This window comes from Pseudorasbora parva, chromosome 2 (genome assembly GCF_024679245.1).
Source record: "Pseudorasbora parva isolate DD20220531a chromosome 2, ASM2467924v1, whole genome shotgun sequence".
Taxonomy (NCBI): domain Eukaryota; kingdom Metazoa; phylum Chordata; class Actinopteri; order Cypriniformes; family Gobionidae; genus Pseudorasbora; species Pseudorasbora parva.
In genome coordinates, this window is record NC_090173.1 from 27,944,620 (window position 1) to 27,967,360 (window position 22,741).

Consider the following 22,741-nt stretch of genomic DNA (forward strand, 5'->3'; position numbering starts at 1 on the left):
ACAAGGGAGAGGTAGCTGAGCATTCAGTGGCTGAAATTGGGGGCGAAGCTGTTGGATTTAACAGTTTCCTTTGTAAGTAAATCTCCTTGCTCCACTCTTCCTGCTGCTGGCCTCATTCTCAGTTCCCGCCAGGAACAGCCTAAGACTTTCCTCTGCACTCTTGGTCTTCTTCAACACCACAGAGAACCACATATAGACACACACAAACCACCAACCAAATCTGTCATACTCTCCGTCGAGAGCGCGTGAGAATGAGAGGAAAAAATAGATGCGTGAGACATTTGGAGCGGGCTGTTTTAGGACAAATGACATTGAGATGTTGACTTCTGAAGTCTTAAACCTTGTCCGGATTCAAAAGGAAACATTCCACAAAGAATTCAGCACATAATATCAACACCTAATGCTTCCAGAAAAGCTTCCCCCCTTTCTCTCCCTTCCTCAGCACAGCATGTATTGAGTTCCAGACCACACCCAACCAGAGTTCTGGGCAGTTCAGGATTTTGCAGAGGAGGAGCGCGCACTTTTTCCTCATTTCACTACTACTACGTTTACCCTGCAGACACGCTTGCATCACTTCGTCTCCACATCTGGCTGCACTTTTCAAGCTACACAATATTTGACCCTTTAGGTTTCTCAACAGCGGTGAGTGTGAATCATAAGTAACTTTTTCTGCATGCAAAAAGTTTTTAGGTGAGTTATAACACTCTTAGAGAGGATCACAGCACCTATGATGTCTAGGAAATACTCTCTGGAGGCAGTAGACAGTTGATTTATTGCTGCCTAAAATGTTTTATTTAACTGTTTGAGAGTTTATAGCCCTTTAAACTGAAGAGAATGGAGTTTGTGAGAAAAGGGGCGTTGGCGGTGATGCTTCACTGATGAATCACCAGCTTGTACTTATTACTAGACTTTACTTAATATTCTTAGACATGTTTTGTTTACTTGTAGTCTTTTTAATTATACTTCAAAAAAAGTGGGAGTATCGAGTTTGACTTTGGTTTTTACATCAGAAAAGAAAAACTATTTAAAAAAAAACAAATGAAAAACAATAATCTAGTAGGCTACTTACATTTTCAGCATTTGTTCTCATGTTTGGCGGTTGTGAAGTTTAAAATCGTTTAGAGTGAAGAACCTCCAACTTTGTGTCCCATATCGCCCCCTGGTGAAAACCTATATCTGTCAATATAGTCAATATTCAATAAACAACCATGTTCCAGTTAAAATATGTTGTAGATGAAAAAATGGATGTAGATGTTATGAAAAGTATGTATTTTAGATGTAGAGGGTGTGATGTTTTGAGCTTTACAAGACCAAGTGTTGTTCCTTAGGTGGCATTATAATCCGTTTTGCATGGCTGATTAGTTTTGCATGTGTATCTCACTTAGTTCAGTTTGCACAAGATAGATAGTTGCAGTTCTTTCTCAGTGGCACATTCCAGCGTGTTGCTCGTGGGTCTGTTTTGGGGGTGGGGAGTGTGAAGTGTGTTCATGAGGTGCAGCCGTTTTCACTGGACCGGATTTCCGGATTGCCCGTCTGCTCTGCTATTAAAACACAAACACAGCCGCAGTGAGTGCCATAATTCAAACCGACCTATCAAAAGCCAAACCGCTCCAGGAAAGGATACATGCACAAGCCTTTAAGACACAGTATGACGTATAGTCTGGCCACCATGAAAACTCATATCCACTATTATTTGAAACATATTTATCATTCTGTTTGTGTGGGAGTCTAACCCATCCATACATCACCCACACCACAACTCTTTTGTGGTGACAATTTCACACCATCTCCCCTGTTAAGAGTCTGTATTGGATGATTTGGACAAAGTGATGTCTTTTTTTCCCATGTATTAATTTTCCATGCTTCAAAAGTGAGAGAATTTTCCAGTGACTTATTGGCTAAATAGTTTCCAACCTCAGTTTATTTTCTCTTTTGTTTTGGGTATCTGATTGAGCTAACTGATGGCACTCAGAAATGTGCTGCTACTAGGGCTTTCCAGAGAATAGGTGGCGGGTTTTGTTTGCAGATGGGCTATTTCAATTGAATGCTGTCAATGTTAGGATCAGGAAATGCCTCTCCCTTTGGCTTGGCTTAAGCTCTGGACACTTTGTGTGTGTGTGTGTGTGTGTTTTTTTTTTTTTGGTCACGTCAAGCTCAGAGTGACCAGGCTCTGTTTCCAAAGTCGTAGGTTTGGAGGAGGCATACACCCCTCAATCTTTGTAAGAGACTGAATTCTCCCCCCAAAATCATGCATCTTCTTGGGTTCATGAATTGAGAAACCATCTTTCCCTTGAGCTTTTGATATATAAAAGGTCATGGTGATATAAGAATATCCTGTAAAATTCAGAGCTGAAAACTTCCTTGTTGATCAAAGGAAAGCTTTAATAGACACCAGGCCCAGAAATCAAACAATTTCAGAATATGCCTCATCCTGACGTCATCGTGTGGCAAAACACCACCTCTACAGAATAATAAGCCCGCCTAATTCAGTAGCCCCGCCCACTGACTCATGGAGCTGTTCGAATCGTGCTAGTGTGCTAGTACTAGATATTGCGCTATTCCTAGTTGTGGAAGAACACAGTCGCTGCATAACCTTCCTTCAGATCCTTAGGAATGTGCGGTTGAAAAAAAACTTTATTTTTAATGAAGTTCCAGCTCATGTGGGGAAGATATTGTGTGTTCGCTTCATTTCACTGTATCGTTTGTAAACAAGACATATTTCGACACTGGATTTGCAGACATACTGAGATTAAAACACAATGCTGTGCTTTCTATATTGGATCCGTCAGGAATGGTGCAACACACTTATGTGAGTGAAATGTTTTTTTTTTTTTTAAATTTATATGTGATAGTATTGCATTGTTACAGATCGTATTTTTTATGTGTACGTGTCTAACAGAACATACCTTAGCACGCTGTCACAGGCTACTTTATTTGTTGGTTCATTGCAATTCTGGGTCAGACTTGGACATGTATGGGCCAGTGCTCGCAAAGCCCAACGTCCCGGGGCCACCGATCGGGCGGGCCAAGTAATGCAAAAATAATATTCCAAACAATCTTGGATGGATGAAATACATCATTGTGTTTGTTTGATAAAGACGTTAACGAGCCCTGTGATCGAGATAATCATTCCGGTTGCCGCTTTCAAAACAACCCCTCCCTCATGTGAACTGAACTGACAGGGGAGCTGGAGATCATTAAATATGCAAATCTTATCCAATCCTATCCGTAGGCATTTACTTCCAAGTTTCCAGTGCGGCACGCCCATCAACACCAGAAGACAGCCTCAAAACCAGTGTAGAAAAATAGCCTATTACTTATTAGTTATGATGTTTATGAATGTAAAAACCACACATACATCATTAGTTGACCTCAGACAACAGTATAAAATAAAAAATAAAAAAAACATTTCCTGAAACTTTTAATCAAATTTGCACAAGAGTTTAGCATAAAATGTCGGTAGTTAAATAAACTTTAAGGTTGAATCAATAATTGACTCAGAACACCATCTGAATATTAGCATATATATTTGGATTCCATTTGTTTACAATTGGATTGATTTGATCCTTTGAGTGTATTTCAGTTATAATTTCACTTTTACTTGCATATGACTCTGCAAAAAATATTGCTTTGCTAATGTTGTGAATTGTACATGGGAAAAAGTTTGAGAGTAATGACTCAAACTGATAACTTGTCTTTTTAACTGATTTCAGAGGATCGGCTCATTAGTCATTCCTTTTGGGAATCATGGTACATTAGTCACTCTGTATGTTTTATATTTACTTATAAGAGTCATTTGTTGGTGAATCATGAACAATTAGTCTTTCTATGTTTCTGATTCATTAAAAAGAACCTCATAAGCGATCTCATAAGATTAATTGGCCAGGTTGAAGGACTTTCAGACTTTATTTTGTGATACGCTATGCATCACATTCAATACAGATGGCAAACTCATGCATAATATAACGCACATACAAACAAAGTATTCGACTTTTAAGGTACATGAAGCTGAAAATGTGCTGTTACTATCTTATTTACCTACTCAGTTCATGTTCAAATCAAACTTGCACCACAGGATTCTGAACTTTACTTGAAGGCAGACTACAAGGGACTATGGGAGATGTTTCCAAACTCTATTATTGCTTTTGCAAAACTATGACAAAGAATTCCAGACAGTTTGATCTTTTCATGAACTATATTGTAAGGATTTGGTAGATATATCAAATTATTTGAGAGTTCTCTGGAAAATAATGCTGTGAAATGAGAGCGAAAAAATGAAGCATTCCACTAAAGATGTTTCTATTGACTCGAGGCTTTGTAATCTTTATTTGTTTTCACCAATTACAGAAAGAATAACACTGAAACTCATTCATCTTCAGTGATAGGTTGAATCCAGGGTCACTGTTGTGTCACAGACAAAGTGGCTTGGAAAATGTGTGAATCGTAAAACCAGCCTTTGAGTCTGGGATGTTATGATGTGTTTGCATGTTTTGGGGATTGAGCGAATCAATTGCACATGTGTTGCTGTGGCTTTTGGTAGCCAAGTGTGCACAGGGGTGACATTTCTAAACTTTAAAGCCGCGTTAGTAAAAGCAAAAGTTCTTACCTGAGATAGCCTACCAGTCTTACCAGAGATCCAGATCAGTTTTTAAACACAAGAACAATAAACATGTCCCATTCAATATGATATGAGAGAGGAGAAAGAAACAGACATGCATCACTTTAAAGACATGTATTTAGAGATGAGAGGAGGATTTTAGTCATGCCATGCCTTAAGGTGGTGTTTTACCAGTCAATTGTCAATCAGAAACTGCATTTTATAGTCTTTGGGAGAATCAAAGCAGGGTTGCATGAGTAAAGCAATAATATTAATGTTAGTGCAATAGCATTTTCTCTAAGGATACATGTCAACGTAAATTCAACATGTTTTCAATGTCTAATTAATTTTGTGAATTTAAGTATTGAGAAGTATAGTGTAAATTCCGGATTTTGAGATGACTAATATTGTAGCCTAGAAATAGTGATTTTATTTTATTTCAATTACATTTTGAATCCCAGATTTTCAATTTGTTTTCAGACTCCTGGATAAAATATCCAGTATAATGTGCATCAGTTTTTCAGTGTGGCACACTATTGTTCAAAAGTTTAAGGTCAGTAAGATTTGTCTGAAAATAAATGTGTACTTTTATTTGACAAGTTTGCATTACTTTTGTGACAGTAAAAAGTATTTTATTTTTTAAAAATTTCTATTTCAAATAAATTGTGTTTTTTTTGTTTTTTGTTTTACCTTTTATTAAAAGAATCGTAAAAATGGTTTCCACAAATAGCGGCACAACAGTTTTCAACATTTATAATCGTAAATGCTCCAAGAATGATTTCTGAAGGATCATGTGACAATGTAATGATGCTGAAAATACAGCTTTACCATCGCATAAAAAATATATTATATAGCATACATTTTGATTCAATAAATGGAGAATCGAGCATAAAAACCTCTTAAAAAAACATTAAAAAAATCTTCTCTCAGCTCCCAAAGTTTTGACTGGTAGTGTTTTTGATTTTAGTTAGTCTAATATTACTGAGCAGGCCTCAAAAGTCTTCTCTTGTCAGTGGTTTTAGCACACTTCAGAAGTAAAACTTGCTGCTAAGTGCAGTGGATGCAACAAGAAGCTCTTTGGGAGTAACAAGAGTCCTCTCTTCATCCCTGTTGAAAGATCAAAGGAGCTACTGAGAATCCGGACAGTGTGTAAATGCATTAATCATTGCCGTCCTGATTCTCAGCGAGAGAGGTTGTCTGGATGTAGCTGCTGGGTTTCGGCAGCGTGTCTTTTGACAGATCCATGTGGGAGCCGTTACTCACGCTGGCGGCGTGTCATCAGTGGAATGCGATGTGAAAACACAGCCTGCGGCACCTGAGCACCATTGCTCTGCGGTAGAGCCGCAGTAATGAGATGAAAGCCTATCAGCACCCAGTGCAGACTTTCAACCCAGCGGGCCACACCAAGGGACGAGTGGGACCCTACCGCGTGTGAATGAGGCTCCTCCTGAGATCAGCTGCAGCAGGAACACATGTGCCTTGCCAAAATACACTCCTTTTACAAAAGGAGGATTCCCTTGTGCCAAAACTGCACAGTGTTATAGTTTATATATCTGTGGAGAACCTCAACAGTTGTGTAATAGAGACCTTAAGGCTTCATAAAAGTAGCGTTCACACTGTGCACATCATTCTAGCTTGGAGCTTGTTTTGCTTTTTCCTTTCTTTTTTTTTGTACTTCCAAAAGTACTTGTGGGTGGGGCTAAAATGCTTTAAAGCAGATATCCAAAACCAAGCTTTGTTTGTTCTGTACATTTAACTTCACTTCAGGCAGCCTGCCAAAGGCAGCAATTCTGGCTTTTGTGTTTTCTCCAAAAATAAGCCTTGTGCTCCCATTCTAGTTCACAAGCAGCAGTGGTGCTACAGGGGTTGAACAGTGAGGAAAAGATAACCAGAGATGTCAGTGCTTCTTGGCTTGTGTTCAGAGCTGGATAATTCATTCCTGCGACACCATATGTAAGGTTCATTTGAGGAGCTATTATGTCTGAACTGACTCAAAAATGACTTGTTTGATTTTTGAATATTTTGGAATGAATCCAGAATAAAAACAGGTAATTTAGTCGGCAGGAAATGGACGTTTCTAAAAGCTTCGCATGCAGTGAACAATGAAATAATGCATATGCTTCATTTTTTAACATTTTAAACAAGAGGTCATAACTGTATTTTAGAGTAAAACGGTAAGAGTTCTCTCTGTTGTCATATTCCTTTCATCTCCAATCATTTTCCCTTGAATTCATTTTCCCGCCTCAGATTTGCCTCCGACCAATAACCAACCATAGATAGAACCCATACTACATTTTGGTCTCACAACTTTAAAGCGTGACATTTTAAGTTAACCGGCAAAACATCTTTGCGTACTACTATTATGGCTTTGAATTATGTTATAAAATTAGCAGGGGTGAGGGGAAAAAATATTCACCAATGCATTGTGATCTTTCTTCAAATGATTCTGATACTGATTGATTTACATTATTTAACAATGTTTTAATCAGAACTTTTCGTTATTAATAAATCCACCCAAACATGAAAAGTATGTAATTTACTCACCCTCATATTGTTCCAAACCTCTTTGTCTTTCTTTCTTCTGCAGAACAAATATATATTTTTAATACAATCAAAGTCAATGAGGTCCAATGTTGTCTGGACCCCAGTCTTCTTGAAGGAAGTGTATGTAGGACTGTGGCCAAAACTGGTACTGCAATCACTTTCAAATGACTGTAGAGCGGTGTATTCCCTCTCCCCCTCCCCCTGACTCAAGGTTGCCAGATAGGCTGCAGGATCAGCAGGAACGTTTGTAGATCTGCAGCTGTGGTAACTAGAGCAGATCTGGCAACCTGGATGCCCAAACACTACTGACTTCGTGATTGGTCGATAGGTGCAGGGTGGAGCTTCAGGCCAAAACACAACATGACAACATCAACATCAGTTGAGGGCTGCAACAACTTTATAATGACAATATGGCCGGACTACTGTTGTCAGTGATAGAAGTATTTGAAATTAACATTTCTTAATGTCTATAGTGACATGTCAGGGCCATTTTATGATTCATTGAAATACATTTTTTACATACAGTTCCTTTAATAGTATCTTCTTTTATGTTCCACAGAAGAAAGTAAGCCATACATGTTTAGAACAACATGAGGGTGAAAAAATTAAACTATTTCTCTTACACCGTGAAAGATGTGACAAAGTGACCGTTGCAAATCCATTTGTCCATCCTATCAGAAGTAGCACTGAAGTGTGGTGCCCAGTATTGAAGTGGCACAGACGAGTCAAAGATGTGTGGCAGAGGTCTGTGTGTTTCCTTGATCCTTGTAGCAAAATACAACACATGCCGCAGATTACAGATCTGAGATGCCACTGACAAATGTGCTGTACGGCAGAATGTGTGAAAAACTGAAAATGCTTATCTTGATTTCCTTTTGTGAACTGTAGCCATTGAATGTTACAAGAGGCCTGTTAGGAAATAAGTTAGATGGGACCCAGCAGGCACATTTCAGCTGCTTGAGTTTAATTTTAACTTTATTGAGCAAGAACTGGTCTGTGTTTAATTTACAGCTGTATTTTAAAACAAACGCCTATCCCTGATAGGATAAACATGAGTGCTTTAGTGGAAATGAGTCTGTGAGAGTGCATTGATCTTAATTAAATCATTGTTTATAGCTTTAAGAAAGCCTAGCACTTGCCTGAGAGATGAAGATGTTTATCCATGGCTGTTAACCTTCACAGCTTCGCGACTGTTTCAGAGAACGGTTCTTTTAGCCTCTTTCCTTTTATCCTGGCAGTGAAGGACATCTCAAATGAAAGGCGTGCATGGGTTGACTTCACACTAAACTCTGTGCGTCATCATTTCTGTCCGTTTCTGATCCATTGCACGCCTTTCTTCCCTTTTATCTGCATTCTTTCAGATCTCCAAATGCAAGTCTCAGGAGTGTGAACCAACCCCTGAATGCTTTGTTACCTTTGGGCTGACATTTGAAACCGCAGGCCATGTCAAACGTACCCACTAAAACATTCCCCCTCATATCCCTCGTTTACTTTGAGGTTTTCCTTCTTGCTCAGCGCTGGTAGTCAGGGTCGGGTTAGGTCAAACTGGGTGCTGCAGTTCACATTTGCATGTCATTTCTGGATTTATTCGACAACTGTTGTATTATCTGGACTTCATGAGCACAATATATGCACCAGACATAATTCATAAAACACTTAATCCTTTGGTTTTCACCCAAAGATGTGTTTCATAAGCATAGCTAGGGATGTCTGGCTGCGTCATTTTACGAAGGAAAATTCCTTTCTCTGAGTTCACACTGCTTCTGTTTAAACATTGTAGGAGACACACTGACGCACAATGAAACAGTAATTTTTGGGTCTTCTGTGTGGTAAATGCTGCCTTTGACGTCCCTTTTCAGGATAGTCACTAGGGAAGGCCTTTGGGATTGTTTCTGCGGTCAGTGCCAGTCCATCAGAAGTCTGAATCGCTACAAAAATATGTGTAACAACGAAAGGTAACATTTGTTTTAATCATGGATAACTCAGATACAACTGCATACTATATTTTGAAAGTAATTTTATAAATATATATTAAAATAATATATTAAATAAAACATATTTTATATACAAACAGTATTCTTATTTGTTTTTAAACATAGATTTAAACATAGTTTTTAAACATAGATACAATTAGCGTAATTACAGCGATTATATAAAAATGCTGTAATTGTCACAGGGGCATGCAGGCAGGTACAGTTCAAATAGTAGTTTAATTTCACACAAACTAAAGAAAGGCAACCGCACAACACAACTATCATAACGGTAATCGCACAAAGACTGAGTGAAAGGGGAGAACTAAATAGCAAACAGAAATGAGATGATTAACAGGATACAGCTGACACATACAAACTAATACTGACGGTAACCATGGAGACGTGGCGGGAAACTGAACAAAGCAAAGAAATGTGATAAGCGAAAACAAACTGAAAGTCCATGAACAAAACACAACATAACTGTGACGGTAATCCTTCAATGGTTACACAATGGTAATCAATACACACACACACACTATATTTTGGTCCATACAATGGAAGTCATTGTGGTACGTTGTTGTTTTGTAGAACATATTGACTTTTATTTTACAGTTAAAATATTCTTGGAATATTCAGATTTGGAACATACACTATCCATTTAAGACAATAAACGGGTATGTTGACATTTCATCAAATCAGAAATAAAACAAATCTGTTAATCGGTGCTGAATCGAGTCCTAGTCATACGGTAACTTACATGCCCTGGATTAAGTCTGCAAATCTTTGCTGGGTGGCATTGAAGCTTTCCTTCTCATCTCGATCATTTGTTCCGTGACTACAGTTTCAGTTTTCAGCAGTGGCCGACTTGGAAGCTTGCTGGAGACCGCGGTTTTTATGAAAAAAATGACATTAAAAGTGAAACTCAAGTCAGCGTTTTCCACCAAGCTTAGAAGAAATGAGCAGGGGCTTCTTAGTGTTTACACACACACACACACACACACACACACACACACACACACACACACACACACACACACACACACACACACACACACACACACACACACACACACACACACACACACACACACACACACACACACACACACACAGAAATAAGTTGAAATCACTTATCTGCTACCTTTTAAAGTGCTGACTCCAATTAATTTACTAATGATGGTTTGTAAGTGCTATGGAAACCTCGAGGCTTTGGAGGTATGGCTGTCATTATCATCCCGCAGGATCGTAGCAAACTGAAACTCCACGGCTAGTTTCCAAGACAAACGTTCAGTTTTTCATGTCTCAGCCTGTATAAACTTTAACGGGGCCTCGGCCCACCAACTCCACTATGAGGCTGAACTAAAAGCTGGATTTTTTCCCTCTTTGTTTTGTGCAGCTGTTGTACAGATGTCTCTAATTTGCGATTTGACTTTAGCCTGACTGATTGATCTAATGTAGAAAACGGACATATTTATTCAGTAAAATGATTAGCCACTCTCAAAAGCCACACCAGGTGTTTAGATAGTACTTAATCACAGTTGTTGCACTTATTTCATAAACAAGGGGTTTCCCGATATACCGGTACTGACAATTACCATGATATTGAAAACACAAAATATCGATATCATGTATTAAGGGTGTGACAATATATTGCGATAACTGTAATATTTTAAATGAATAGTACACATGACAATGTGATCCCATAATAACCCAGTGGCTGCACATCATTGACGTCCCAAAGTACAATAGGTGGCAGTATTTAATTTTAACAATGTCATCTGTCATAGAAGACTCCTGTATATTTTGCTAGATACAGATAGTAAGTCGTGACAGTAAGTGCGCACATTCGGATTAAAACTTACATTTAGAGAGGAATATTTTTGTTTTATTTTTGAGCATTATGGTGTGCTAAATTCTCACATAATTTGTTTCATTCATACTCATCATCGGAGGGTGCCCTCGCACAGAAAGTCCACAAGTGAGACCCATAGAATTATTCAACTTTAGGAAATCCCTAATTTGGAGAGCTGCAGCAGAATACAACATAGATAGAGATGTTTTAGGGATAAACAGGAAGATAATTAACGCACCATTGTGGCTTTTTATGGTTTATCTGTGTTCTTAAAGCCACAAGCTATTTTCCTAAGAAAAACTAAGAAATTGTATTTGTATTTAATGAGGGTAGCTATGCCATTTCATGGATTTGGGTTCAAAATGGGGAGGCAAGTTATCAGGTTATGGTATAGTGTTATAATAGTCTCAATTGTTGTATGCAATGTGATTCAATGGCTAAAAAAGAAAGAAAGCAAAACACACTCTGAATTTGACTGATATCATTGATTCCTCCCTAGGTTTAGATATTGTGATATCGTTACCGCAAATTATTTTGATATAAGATGTGTTTGATTGTTCTGTTAAGACCTGCGTATTATTTGAGCTTTTTAGCTGTCTATTATGACAGTAGACTTTTAGCTGTCTACTACCTTATTTAATCTTATTACGATTTTTACATTACTTTTAAAGATCTAGGCTTTATGTTTTTATAACAATGAATATTTTGAAATATAAAATTAAATATGCATTGGATATATAACTTTACACACAAAAGGTTAATAAAGACATTTTAAATGGTTTTAACCATAGACCGTAAAAAAATAACTTAGTCTTAAGGTAAAATAATAAAATAATAAGCTAAAATAATAGTCTTAAGGTGATGGTATTGAAAAGCAGGTATTTTAATGTTTATGGATTGGCCCATTCATTCACTTCCAATAAGTACCTCACCGTAACAGAGATTTTTACGGTTTTAAAAAGAAGTAGGGAAAAGAAAATAATATTTCTGGTTATCAACATGCTGGCGAACAAACATAAATTATACAGAGTATTTCTTTAAGACATGTGTGGTCGTTTATTGCCGCTTTTGAGGATTACAGGTACACAGTTCCTGTGAAAGCCGAAGTAAATCAACCGTGAAGCTGATTCTACTCTTGCCCTCGGCTTCGGTGAACCTCTACAGTAGATCTTTTGTTCCTGAATGTCCTGAGGGGACCGTGCACAGACGATTATCCCTCTGTGTAGCCAACATACAATTTTCAGTATGTTCTTCCTCATACATGCTGTATAAGGTTGGCCTCTGTCTATTCAAAGAGTTACATTTTTTCTCACTTCATAGCCATCTACAGGAATTTTCTTCCTCAATTTCCCACCATTCAGAGAGCTACAAGTGACATAAACAACAAAACACTAGTTCTCTGTGTGTGTTAAATGCCACATTTGTGTCATTACAGATTTCAGCAAATTAGGCGCCTCCCAGCAGCTCTTGGAAATGCAGGGAGTCTAAGTAATTGCTACAGTGTCTGCTGGAAAGTGGCCTTAAGACCTTTATTATTTAGTTTAATTATATTTTTATATTATTATATATACATTTTCATTATTTTTTATTTAAAAGATGAAGTGTAGTGTAGTGACAGATGTGTTCTTCCATATTTTGATTTTCAAATTTTACAGATTGAGCTAGTTTTGGCTGTGATTGGGCAGGTTTTGAATATCCAAAAGCACTGACCTGGGTGGGTGGTCCCCCTCGGTTGAAATCATGGTTTGGGAGGGGGGGAGGGGGGAGGGGGGGGGGGGGTGTTGATGGAGCAGAGGTAAGGGGGCACAGTTGCACTGACACTGATTGTGAGGTCAAAAAAAGAGAAAAGAAACGTATGTATGTTTGTATTGTTCACAGTAAGATTTATAACGTCACATGCTATAAAAAATAAGATGAATTAATTTTGATTTCTTGCTGACTTTAAAATGTTAAAAGGCTAAATGAATAGTAATTAAAAGTAATAATAATCGAACGCTTATGAATTTACAAAAATTGTACACTTTAGAAAAAAAATCACCATGTGTTTTATCTTTAAGGGGTACTTCAGCGCTGGAAAGCTCTAAATTTGTATTTAAACTGGGTCATTAATGTAATAGAAATTCGCTGCCCTACGAGGCCACTACCAAAGCCAACGCTACTTAATCACTTTTACTTTCCCACCACCGCGTTCCCACCATCTTCATAAAATCAGTTCAGTTAGAGAACAGACACTGCAATTAAAAACTAATTGTGTCTGTTCAATATAATGTGATTTAGCCACTGAGGGAGTGTCACAAACGCAGCAGGAGTAAGATCACACCCATCGTTCGTGATGAATGAGCTGAGGTAAGACTTCTCATGATGTGAGCTGAGGTAAACGCGTCCGTGCTCGCGGCATTAGTTCTCAGCGCGTGTTCAGTCTGGCGCGTTTTCAGTCATGCCTTTGGAAGTTTAACTTTTAATAGGAATTAATTTGAGAAGTTAAAACACTTACTTTGCTCCACCGGCCGCTCCGTTTCTATGAATGCCTGCAGCTGCGAGCTGAGCTGTGAGTGGGATCCCACTCCCCACGCGCGGGTTGAAAACATGCGGAAATGGCTCCCTCTGCTGGTTGTAGTCTTTACCCTCTGGCCAAATATTTTACCGACGAGCACGACCATTCGAATATACTCCAGGGTTTCTACTGATAGAAAGCCAAATGCTAATCGCTGAAGTAACCCTTTAAGTACTTTTATGATATTTGCTTTTGCATCCATTCCCTGTTCATTGTAATCACATGATTCAAATGTGGTCTTTTTTCAAATATTTTTTCAATTTATTTGTTTGGATGGGGGGGGGTCTCTTTCTCGATAATTTTCATCTTAAAGAGGGGGTGAAATGCTGTTTCATGCATACTGATCTTTTTACACTGTTAAAGACTTGGAATCCCATACTAAACATGGACAAAGTTTCAAAAGTTAAGGTGGACGTTTGATGGGAGTATTTCTTTGTCAAAAATACTACTTCCGGTTAGTCATAAGTTTCGACAAGTTTTTTGCGATCATGCGTCCCCTTGACGTTAATGGGGGCGGAATTTCCTTGTATGGGCCTTACGGACAATTCTACCGGAAGAGCGTGAGAGAGAGAGAGGGAGAGAGCGAAAGTAACAGGCTATGCCCATCAAAGTGCTGGCTTGTAGGATGCTTGTAGGACAGGTGATGTGCACATAACAATGACATCAAAAAAGTGCGTTTTTGGTTGCCAGACCAAGACAGTCCTGCACAGATTCCCCCAAAACCCCGCGTTAAGGCAACAGTGGATGTAATTTGCTTTTCCGGATCAGCAACTGAGTTGCGCGAATGTTTATATCTGTTCGCTGCATTTCGGTGCCGACTGTTTCATAAACAAGGCCCAGCTCGACGCCGGATATTCCGATCGCCTAATGCTAAAGGAAGGAGCAGTCCCAACGATAAAGGTCCCAACGTTAGAGCCGCAGGCTGTGAGTAAGACTGCTTCAAATGTCTGTGTTTTTGCCTATGCTCATCAAGTAGCCCAAACATGATCACGGATAGTTACTATATATATTACTATATATAAAAAATTGATCAATGGAGCATGCGATGTGTAGTGCGTGTACATTTGTTTAGCTGGCCACTATATGTGTAACTTTATGTTTGTGTATTGTAAAAGCACTCCAAACAACAATACACAAAGAGTGGGGAAATATGTTGAACTAAATAAGCGCGCTTCTTCCTTCAAATGCGCTACTATTCCATGTCTTTCTATGTAAACACTAACTTAGCCTGCCGTGCAAAACCAGTCCGCTTACTAACGTTACAATTGTCTACACAAACCACGCGTAAACACACACACACACACACGTGCACAACTGCACTTCCCACATGTACACCTTCAAAGACAAAAATACGACGATATAATTCAAGTATAAATATGTAAATAACACAAGCCGCTAAGCATATTATATAGTTCGTGTATAACTTGTACCACATAGAGACGTCCTGCTCTAGTCGTTTTTGCTGCTGCTCCTGTTCAACTGCAGCCTCTGGGTCTGATTCCGGATCATAGATGTATGGCTGTATCTGATTAAAAGCCATATTTTTATTTTGAATAAAGTTTTTTTCCCGCTGTTAGGGATGACACAGCTTTACGACGCACTCGACTCAACACAATAGCAGCAGCGCGCACACGTCATTATTTAGCTCCGCTCACACGACACGCCCCCACCCGCTCGGCTTTTTTCGGAAAGACTCGGAACAGCGCATCTTTCTTATATAATTATAAAAAAAATAAAGACTTTTCGGAGATATGCAGGATGCAATGCTACTCTATAGGTACTCAAGATTGACATGACACTGACTGAAACTGAGTGTTTCTCCCCCCCTTTAATGTCTTCAAAAATGTCTTTAAAAAAAGTCACACAGTTTGCAATATTGCCTCAGAATCATCTGCTCAACACATTGCTGAAGTTATATTTTGAACAGCACGTTTTGAGTGTTTCATCTCCTGTTCCTCCTCCCCTGGCCCCTCCCCTTCCAGGCTTCTACGCCTCTCAGTACAACACAGGAAGGCAGCTGCAGAGAAAATTAAGACCATGTGTGGACGAGAACCACGCTACACTACGATTTAATGAGACCAGCCTCCCACTTTACACTCTAAAGAAACAGACAGCTAATGTACAGCCTGAGGGGGTGAATGTCTCCAGAGGATTTCCACTACAGGCTCTGAATAAATGACCAACATGCTCTGTCTTTATTATTGCCTACGCTTAATTTGGTTCCCAGTACCTTCCCTGACCTTACAAGAAATGTTGAAAGTTAAAAAGAAGGGATTTTTCAGCCTTGTGATTGTAGAGATGCTCTGAGGAATATGTGTACTAGACGAGCATCATCCCGAATCCTCCCACATTGTGTCTCCCTTGTGTTCTGAGGATAGACTGAGGCTGGCTTACTGATAGCCGAATCAGGTCTCTTTTATTATGACTGTGCTAGCTTAATCTCTATTGCTTGGTTGTGAGCTGTAATTGGGTATGTTGTTTCTTTGCTTTCTTTAAAGAGCCTCAATTCTTTAACCATTTTCCCACCTAAACTCTGCAATGCTGAAATGCCACACCCTATGTCCCACATCGCATCTTAAAGGGATAGTTCACCCAAAAATGAAAATGTTATGTTTATCTGCTTACTCCCAGGGAATCCAAGATGTAGTTTGGTTCTTCAGTAGAACACAAATTAAATTTTTTAACTTCACCGTTGCTCGTATAATGCATGTCAATGGGGTCTAAATCTAATTAGACCCCATTGATGGTTGGAGTTAAAAATCTTAATTTGTGTTCTACTGAAAAAACAAACACACTTACATCTTGGATGCACTGGGGGTAAGCAGATAAACATCATTTTTTTTTTTTTTTGCGTAATATCCCTTTAAAGGAACAGTTCCACCACAACAATGAAAACTCTACCATTTGTTTCAATTTTGCGCACATAAGTTTAGCAGAACGTCTGGTTTCCTTTTCTATACAGTAAAATGTAATTCTGAATGGTCAAATTCCCAAAAGGATAGGGAAATAAACAGCATAAAAAGTATGTGACATTTGTGGTTTTGAAACCAAGTAGATCTTAAGATTTAAAATTGAAATTTAATTTGCTCTGTCCTTGAAACTCTTGTTTGACATTTGTGGACAGCATTTACTTTTATTATATGAAAACGAGCAGCTTTGAAATTCAACTATATTTCTTCTTTTGTGTGAAAGTCATATAACAGGGGGAAAAGTCATAAGAGGATCCATCCATCCATCCATCTAACCATCAATGTTTATGTTTATGAGAGTTTTTGCATTTTGGCTCAATGGCGCCACCTCAGGTCAGATTGAAATGATCATGTCAGTACTTATTAAAATGTATAACTGGAGAAAAATAACTTCAAAAAGTAGTTTTTGATGTTCTGTTTGTGGATGAGATTATAGGAAAAGGAGAAGAACGTCGTCTTTAATACTCGACTACTGATTTTAGGAATCATTGATTTCTATCACTCCCTCCTTCGGTGACCCTTTTATTAAAAAGAAAAGACCTAACGTTAGATTTTTTTTCCGTCTTTTATGAGCCAGTATCTGTTACATCATTCAATCACCCGTCCGTTCCAACTGTAGTAAGGTTTCTCACCTCCAGTGAAAAAAGCCATTCATAAATGGCTCGAAGCGTCTGTGGTGCAGATGTATAGGCTGTCTGTGTGGATGTACTGCAGTGAATCACGGGAAGCTAAATAAATTAGCAGCAGGCTCACGTGTATGACGTAGGGAGAAGCTGTCAGCGAAACCCGTGTGAGGTTTTAAACGTAGCTTCTATCTTGAACAAGGAAGGTTAGAAATCTCAACAAATTCTGACGACAATACCATAGGGGTATAGCTTTTTAATTTCAAATCATGCTAAGATTGTTTATTAAATAATATGACATGGTAAAATAATGTTAGTACTTTCATGTTTTTGTTATCGGTGTTCACTGTTATAAATGTGTATTTTTAAAATACAAATAGTTCAGGAAAAGTACTTCCAAGGTCAAATTCAGAGTAAAAACATGCTGTTCAAATGGGCATATGGTGATTTTCCCACCAAATCTAGAGAAGCAGACACTATTCTTGCTCAAATTACAGTTCGAGTTCTCCATATCAGCTCTCATGAGTGTCCAGTGTTCATTCAAGAGGATGTTTATAATATTCATGTCTTTTTTTTTTACATTTTTGTTTTAGATTCTCCTGCTTTTGATCTCCTGTTCCAGCATCAGCCATGTTGATTATTTTGGCATTCATCATCCTCTTCCACTTCACCTCAGCAATACTTCTCTTTATAGCAACCATCAGAAATGTAAGTTAATTTTCTTTAGCTTTTTTTAATTAGACTGCTCTCACTGCTGATTATTGTTAGTGTTAAGGATATCAGCAAAAAATCCCAGCAAAACTCTAGGAATTAAACTTGGTGTCTAAATTGAAAAAAATGTGTCTAAATTGGTGTCTCGTTGGGGAGAGGTGTGCTTTTATTTCTCTAAGCAATCAATCTCACGATTTTCTATTTTAAATAAATAAATACCGCATTTTTTGGAGCTTCGTCAGTTTATTTTATTGCATATATGTATATAACTAAAGTAAAAACTAACCTGTTCTTCATCTTTTCTAGGTATGGTGGGTTTCAAACGAAACCTTCTCAGATCTCTGGTATAACTGCAACGCCACAGACTGTTATGACATGCCTAAAAGTGCAACCGCTGATGCAGGTAGGCCTTGATTATCATACAATCTAAAAATATAACCAGTATTTGTTTTGGACAGGGCAAAACGAAGTACAGTATAAATGTTTAAATGTTTGTATTAATGGCATTGTTCAAAGTTGTCTTTTGATCAGGTTCAGACAGACACTTATTGCCTCTTGGTTCAGTTGCAACATAAATGTTTTGAATATCGGGGCTGTGTTCAATCAGGAAAATGCAAAACAGAAATATGAGACTTTAGACTCCGCTATATATGTAATCTCCCGTCATTTCTGCACAAGTTTTTCACAATACCTTGTGTTGTTTTCTCTTCCTCTTCATCAGGCTATCTTCAGACGGTCCAGGCCAGCATGATACTGGCTACTATCTTGTGCTGTGTGGGTTTTTTTATCTTCATCCTTCAGCTCTTCCGTCTAAAGCAGGGGGAAAGATTTGTATTTACGGCCATCATCCAACTTTTGTCTGGTGAGATCATGCCTACAATATGTATTTTACAGTAAATCATCTTCATCAGCACATTTGTGAATTCTCAGTTATTGTTTATGTACTAAGGGAAATGTACAGTCAGCTGGTCCTTACCCAAAATCAAGAGCGGTATTGAATGACCTTGAAGTGGTTTATTTTATCTCAACAATTATTCTATTCTAGTCTAGTCTTGGTTAGACTTGGTTTGTAAAATGGACCCCAAAAAACATTTAAACATTTTTTTTTTTTATAGAGTTGCATACAAAATAATTGAGTCTTCTTTTCTAAGTTGAATTTTATAGTGTTTGGGTCGCACTTTTTATATTTTCAACTTTGTTGTGTAGTGTTCTAGCCTGACAAGCCAGACCCACATCAAGATGTTTGGTCTGGAAACTCATCATAGACAGCTCAATCCGAGGGGCGGGATAAACGGTTGTCTTTCAAACTCCCTCTGCACGCGATAGGATAGTGCAACAACCAACCAGAGCAACGAAGGTGAAACAGAGCTTGTTGATAGATTAAACATTCACCGTATCCGGTCGGCTAAACTCAGAACACATCTTCCCTTTTTAAGAATGACTTCAGTGCCGTTCTTTGTTCTTTTCTCAGAGGAAAGCTTAACTCCAAGTCTTCCAGAATCACAGTCAAAGTTGATTCGAAAGACCGCCGCCGTTCGCCAGTTTCTGTGTTTACTAGTAACACGCAAACGCAACTCGGCCGTCGTCATTATGGCCCCGCCCACCGACTCTATACACAATGTGATTGGCCCGTCCAGATTGAGAGGAATACAGCTCAGAATGGTATTGAGAGTTCCTAGACGACACTTGCGGGCAGATTAAATTTGCTGCCGCTAGGGTGCGTCTAAATTTCTAGGCTAGTAGTGTTCCTGTTTGAGCACGAGAAAGGTCTGCAAAGTTAAAAAGTGACTCGAAAGGGCTTCATTCTGTAACCGAAATTTCAGGACTCCCTCAAATACCTCGATTGTAGTCCTGAGTGTTCTTCTAGTAACAAACACATCACAATTTCTCTCATTTATAGAATACCCACCAAAGGCATATGCAAATAAAAAGGGCAAAGGGATAGTTCACCTAAAAATAAAAACCAGTCTATGTAACTGAAACTTACAAGGCCCAGAAAAGTAGTAAAGACATTGTTAAAATAGTTCATGTGTCCTTGTTATGAAGCGACAAGAATCTTTTGTGTTTGTCTCCTACGCTGTTCACGTAGTAAATGCAGCACTTCCGGGTACTACGTCAGAACGCAACTCTGCATTGGCTGACGCTGTTCACGTAAGCACCACGACACATGCGTGTGATGCTGACCCAGGAGCTGGCCAATACCGAGCCATCATTCTAACGTAGAACACGGAAGCGCTGCATTGTGTTTACAATGTTTCAGTTGCATAGACTGTCAATGGATGGTAAGAGAGCTCTTGGATTTCATCAGAAATACAGTATATTAATTTGTCTAGCAGTTAATGTGCACATACATGTTTTTACATTGTAGGGGAGTGCGCTGCACAACATAACGCAGGCTTAGTTGTAACACACATGGCTCAACAGTTTCCACACATGCCAGGATGGTGAAACTGTGTATTTATTAGTTCCCATATCAACATTATTTAGAGAACAATAAGACAAATCTGATATTATTTATATCTGTTATTTAACATTTGAGATCTGTTAATAAAAAAGTTAATTTATTTTATTGACAAAAGTTTGTTTTGGATATTTTTTTATTTATTATATCAGATAACATTTTAAGCTGTCATTTGCTCATCTTACAATGTGCCCCTCCTGTTACAGTGTACCCCACCTATGGGGCATGTTGTCACATTTCACTTCCATTCTTTTAGGGTAAATCATGACCACATAATTGTGCTAGACATGAGTGCAATTAATGTGAAAAACACACTCTAAACCTCAAGAGGATTTACACAAACTGAGACAGTCAAAAAGCTTTAGGTTGTGTCCCACTCTCCCCTACTTGTATTTAAAAAATACCTGCATGTAAATACAGCTATAACCATTTCAGTAATTATATCTACAACTACACTGTTGATCCTTCCCTACCCTTAAACCTACCCATAACCACCAAACCTGTGCCTATTACATATCCCACCTCAATAGCAGTAAAATTGTTTTGCAATAAAATCACAATAAGTACCTAACAGTTGTTTTTGTAAGTACACGCAACATAGAGAGTGTCCAATGTTAGTATCTGTTGTATTGATTGTTGAATGTTGAATCTGTACCTGCCATGTAATAGCCTGTGAAGCTAATATGCCAATCAATTCAAATGCAACCAACCAACTGTAAATTGCCTTTTTTTTGCTTTATTTCCACAGCTTTCTGTGTAATGACCGCTGCGTCCATCTACACAGCACAGCACTTAAAGCACAAAGATGACACTTTTAAGAATGGAGATTACGGATACGCCTTCATCGTCGCCTGGGTCGCCTTCCCCATGACACTTCTGAGTGGCTTGATGTATCTAGTGCTCAGAAAACGCAAATAAAGCGCAACACACCACCTCACTAGCTGTCCCCAGCTACAGCCTTAGCCAAGAGACTTTATTTGTGATGATACTTGTTTTTATATGTAGATTAAATACTTGCCAAAGTTAGAATGAAGTAGATCAACCTGTAATATTAATCACTGCATACTGGAAACTTAGATTTTATTCTTAGATTTCTTTTTATTTCATTTTGTTGTGTATAATTTAGTTCAACCTGCCCAGCAAAAGAAAAACATTTTTTAGAGTTTTTTTTAGAGTTCCGCGATTTAGAGAGTTTAAAGAGGGCATGGAAATTGGAGATATAATAGGACATATTTATAACATGGAACCACTATGGGCTCGACTTGTATTCATACTCAATACATGGTGTGAATTGGCCTTATATGTAACACTTAGTGTGCGGTAAGTAACATGCTAGTGGAATGTTTCCTGGTCATAATATGTGCTTTGGGGAAAAGTTACTAAAAACAACAAAATCTGAAATATTGTGCTGCCAGTTTGCTGAGCACTACCATACTTGAAGGTGAACAAATTGTCAAGATTAGTAGCACGATGTTTTTTTTTTGTTTTTTGTAAAATAGTCTTTTAGTGTCGACTAATTATATTGCATGTTTTTATTTGTTTGCAGCATTTAATTTGAAAATCACTATTAACATAAGTACAGATTTTAGGCATTGTGTTTGATTAGGGCACTTGGGATATGCGTCATATTCATGCAAATAACATTAAGCTGATTGTGTTGGTGAAGCACACCAATGGTTTCAGTTTTTCCGTCTTGTATGTAATCTTTTCATCCTCAAATCTGCTATGGAATAAAAAGCAATTAGCTAAAATTATTTAGGCGAAAGTGAAGTTAAGCTGTATTTATTAAGACTAACTGCATTGTTGCTGTTAAGATTTTTTTTAAATGAAGTATTATATCAACAGGCCTGAACATGTTTTGTTTTATGCTCACTTTTCAGGAGGTTTTAATGAATATTAGTGAAGGCTTTTATAATTGGAATGAAACCACAATGGCAGCTTTGTTTTTTAAACGTCTGCTGACTTGTTCAGGTCTGCTCTTTTTGTGGAGACTGATCCCCACCAAGGGCTCAATATTGTTCTTTTTTTTAATCAAATAAATGTATTTTACATTAAAAACCATTTGAGTCTCTCTTTCTGTTCCAGTGTACAGCATCCCCACCAAAATACTGCCGGGTCATTCTCAAAATATGGTGACAAATCTGATCCAAGACAGTTCAGTCCATGAAAAAATAAAATAAATAAAAGATACAGTCAAACTGTTTATTACATAAAATGTTAGGATTTAGAATAAAGCATTTTCAGAATAAAGCTTTTTATTCTGAATCCTGACATTTTGTGTAATATAAGAAATGGGTTGACTCTAAAAAAGAAACATGAAAAACAATATATATAAAAAAAACAACATGCAGAAATGCCTGAAATCTCCATCGTCTGGTGCAAATGTCACTTCTGTGACATTTTCAGTTATTTATTTTTTACTCAATTTGCTTTTCCAGTTTAACCTTTAAGGTAAGA

At 38.0% G+C, this 22,741-nt stretch overlaps 1 protein-coding gene across 2 annotated transcripts; it reads left to right on the forward strand.

The window, feature by feature from the left end:
- The first annotated feature begins 491 nt into the window (after positions 1–491).
- emp2 (epithelial membrane protein 2) lies at positions 492–22,104 on the forward strand. 2 transcript variants are annotated; one of them, XM_067428919.1, is made up of 6 exons: positions 492–642; positions 9,001–9,096; positions 17,706–17,820; positions 18,130–18,226; positions 18,545–18,685; positions 21,033–22,104. In XM_067428919.1, exons 3-6 carry the CDS (start codon positions 17,743–17,745, stop codon positions 21,200–21,202), a joined length of 486 nt encoding a protein of 161 aa, XP_067285020.1. In that variant the 5' UTR covers positions 492–642; positions 9,001–9,096; positions 17,706–17,742; the 3' UTR covers positions 21,203–22,104. The 2 variants fall into 2 exon arrangements, with proteins under 2 accessions (XP_067285020.1, XP_067285019.1); XM_067428918.1 differs by lacking the exon at positions 9,001–9,096 and having other exon boundaries at positions 493–642.
- The last annotated feature ends 637 nt before the right edge of the window (positions 22,105–22,741 follow it).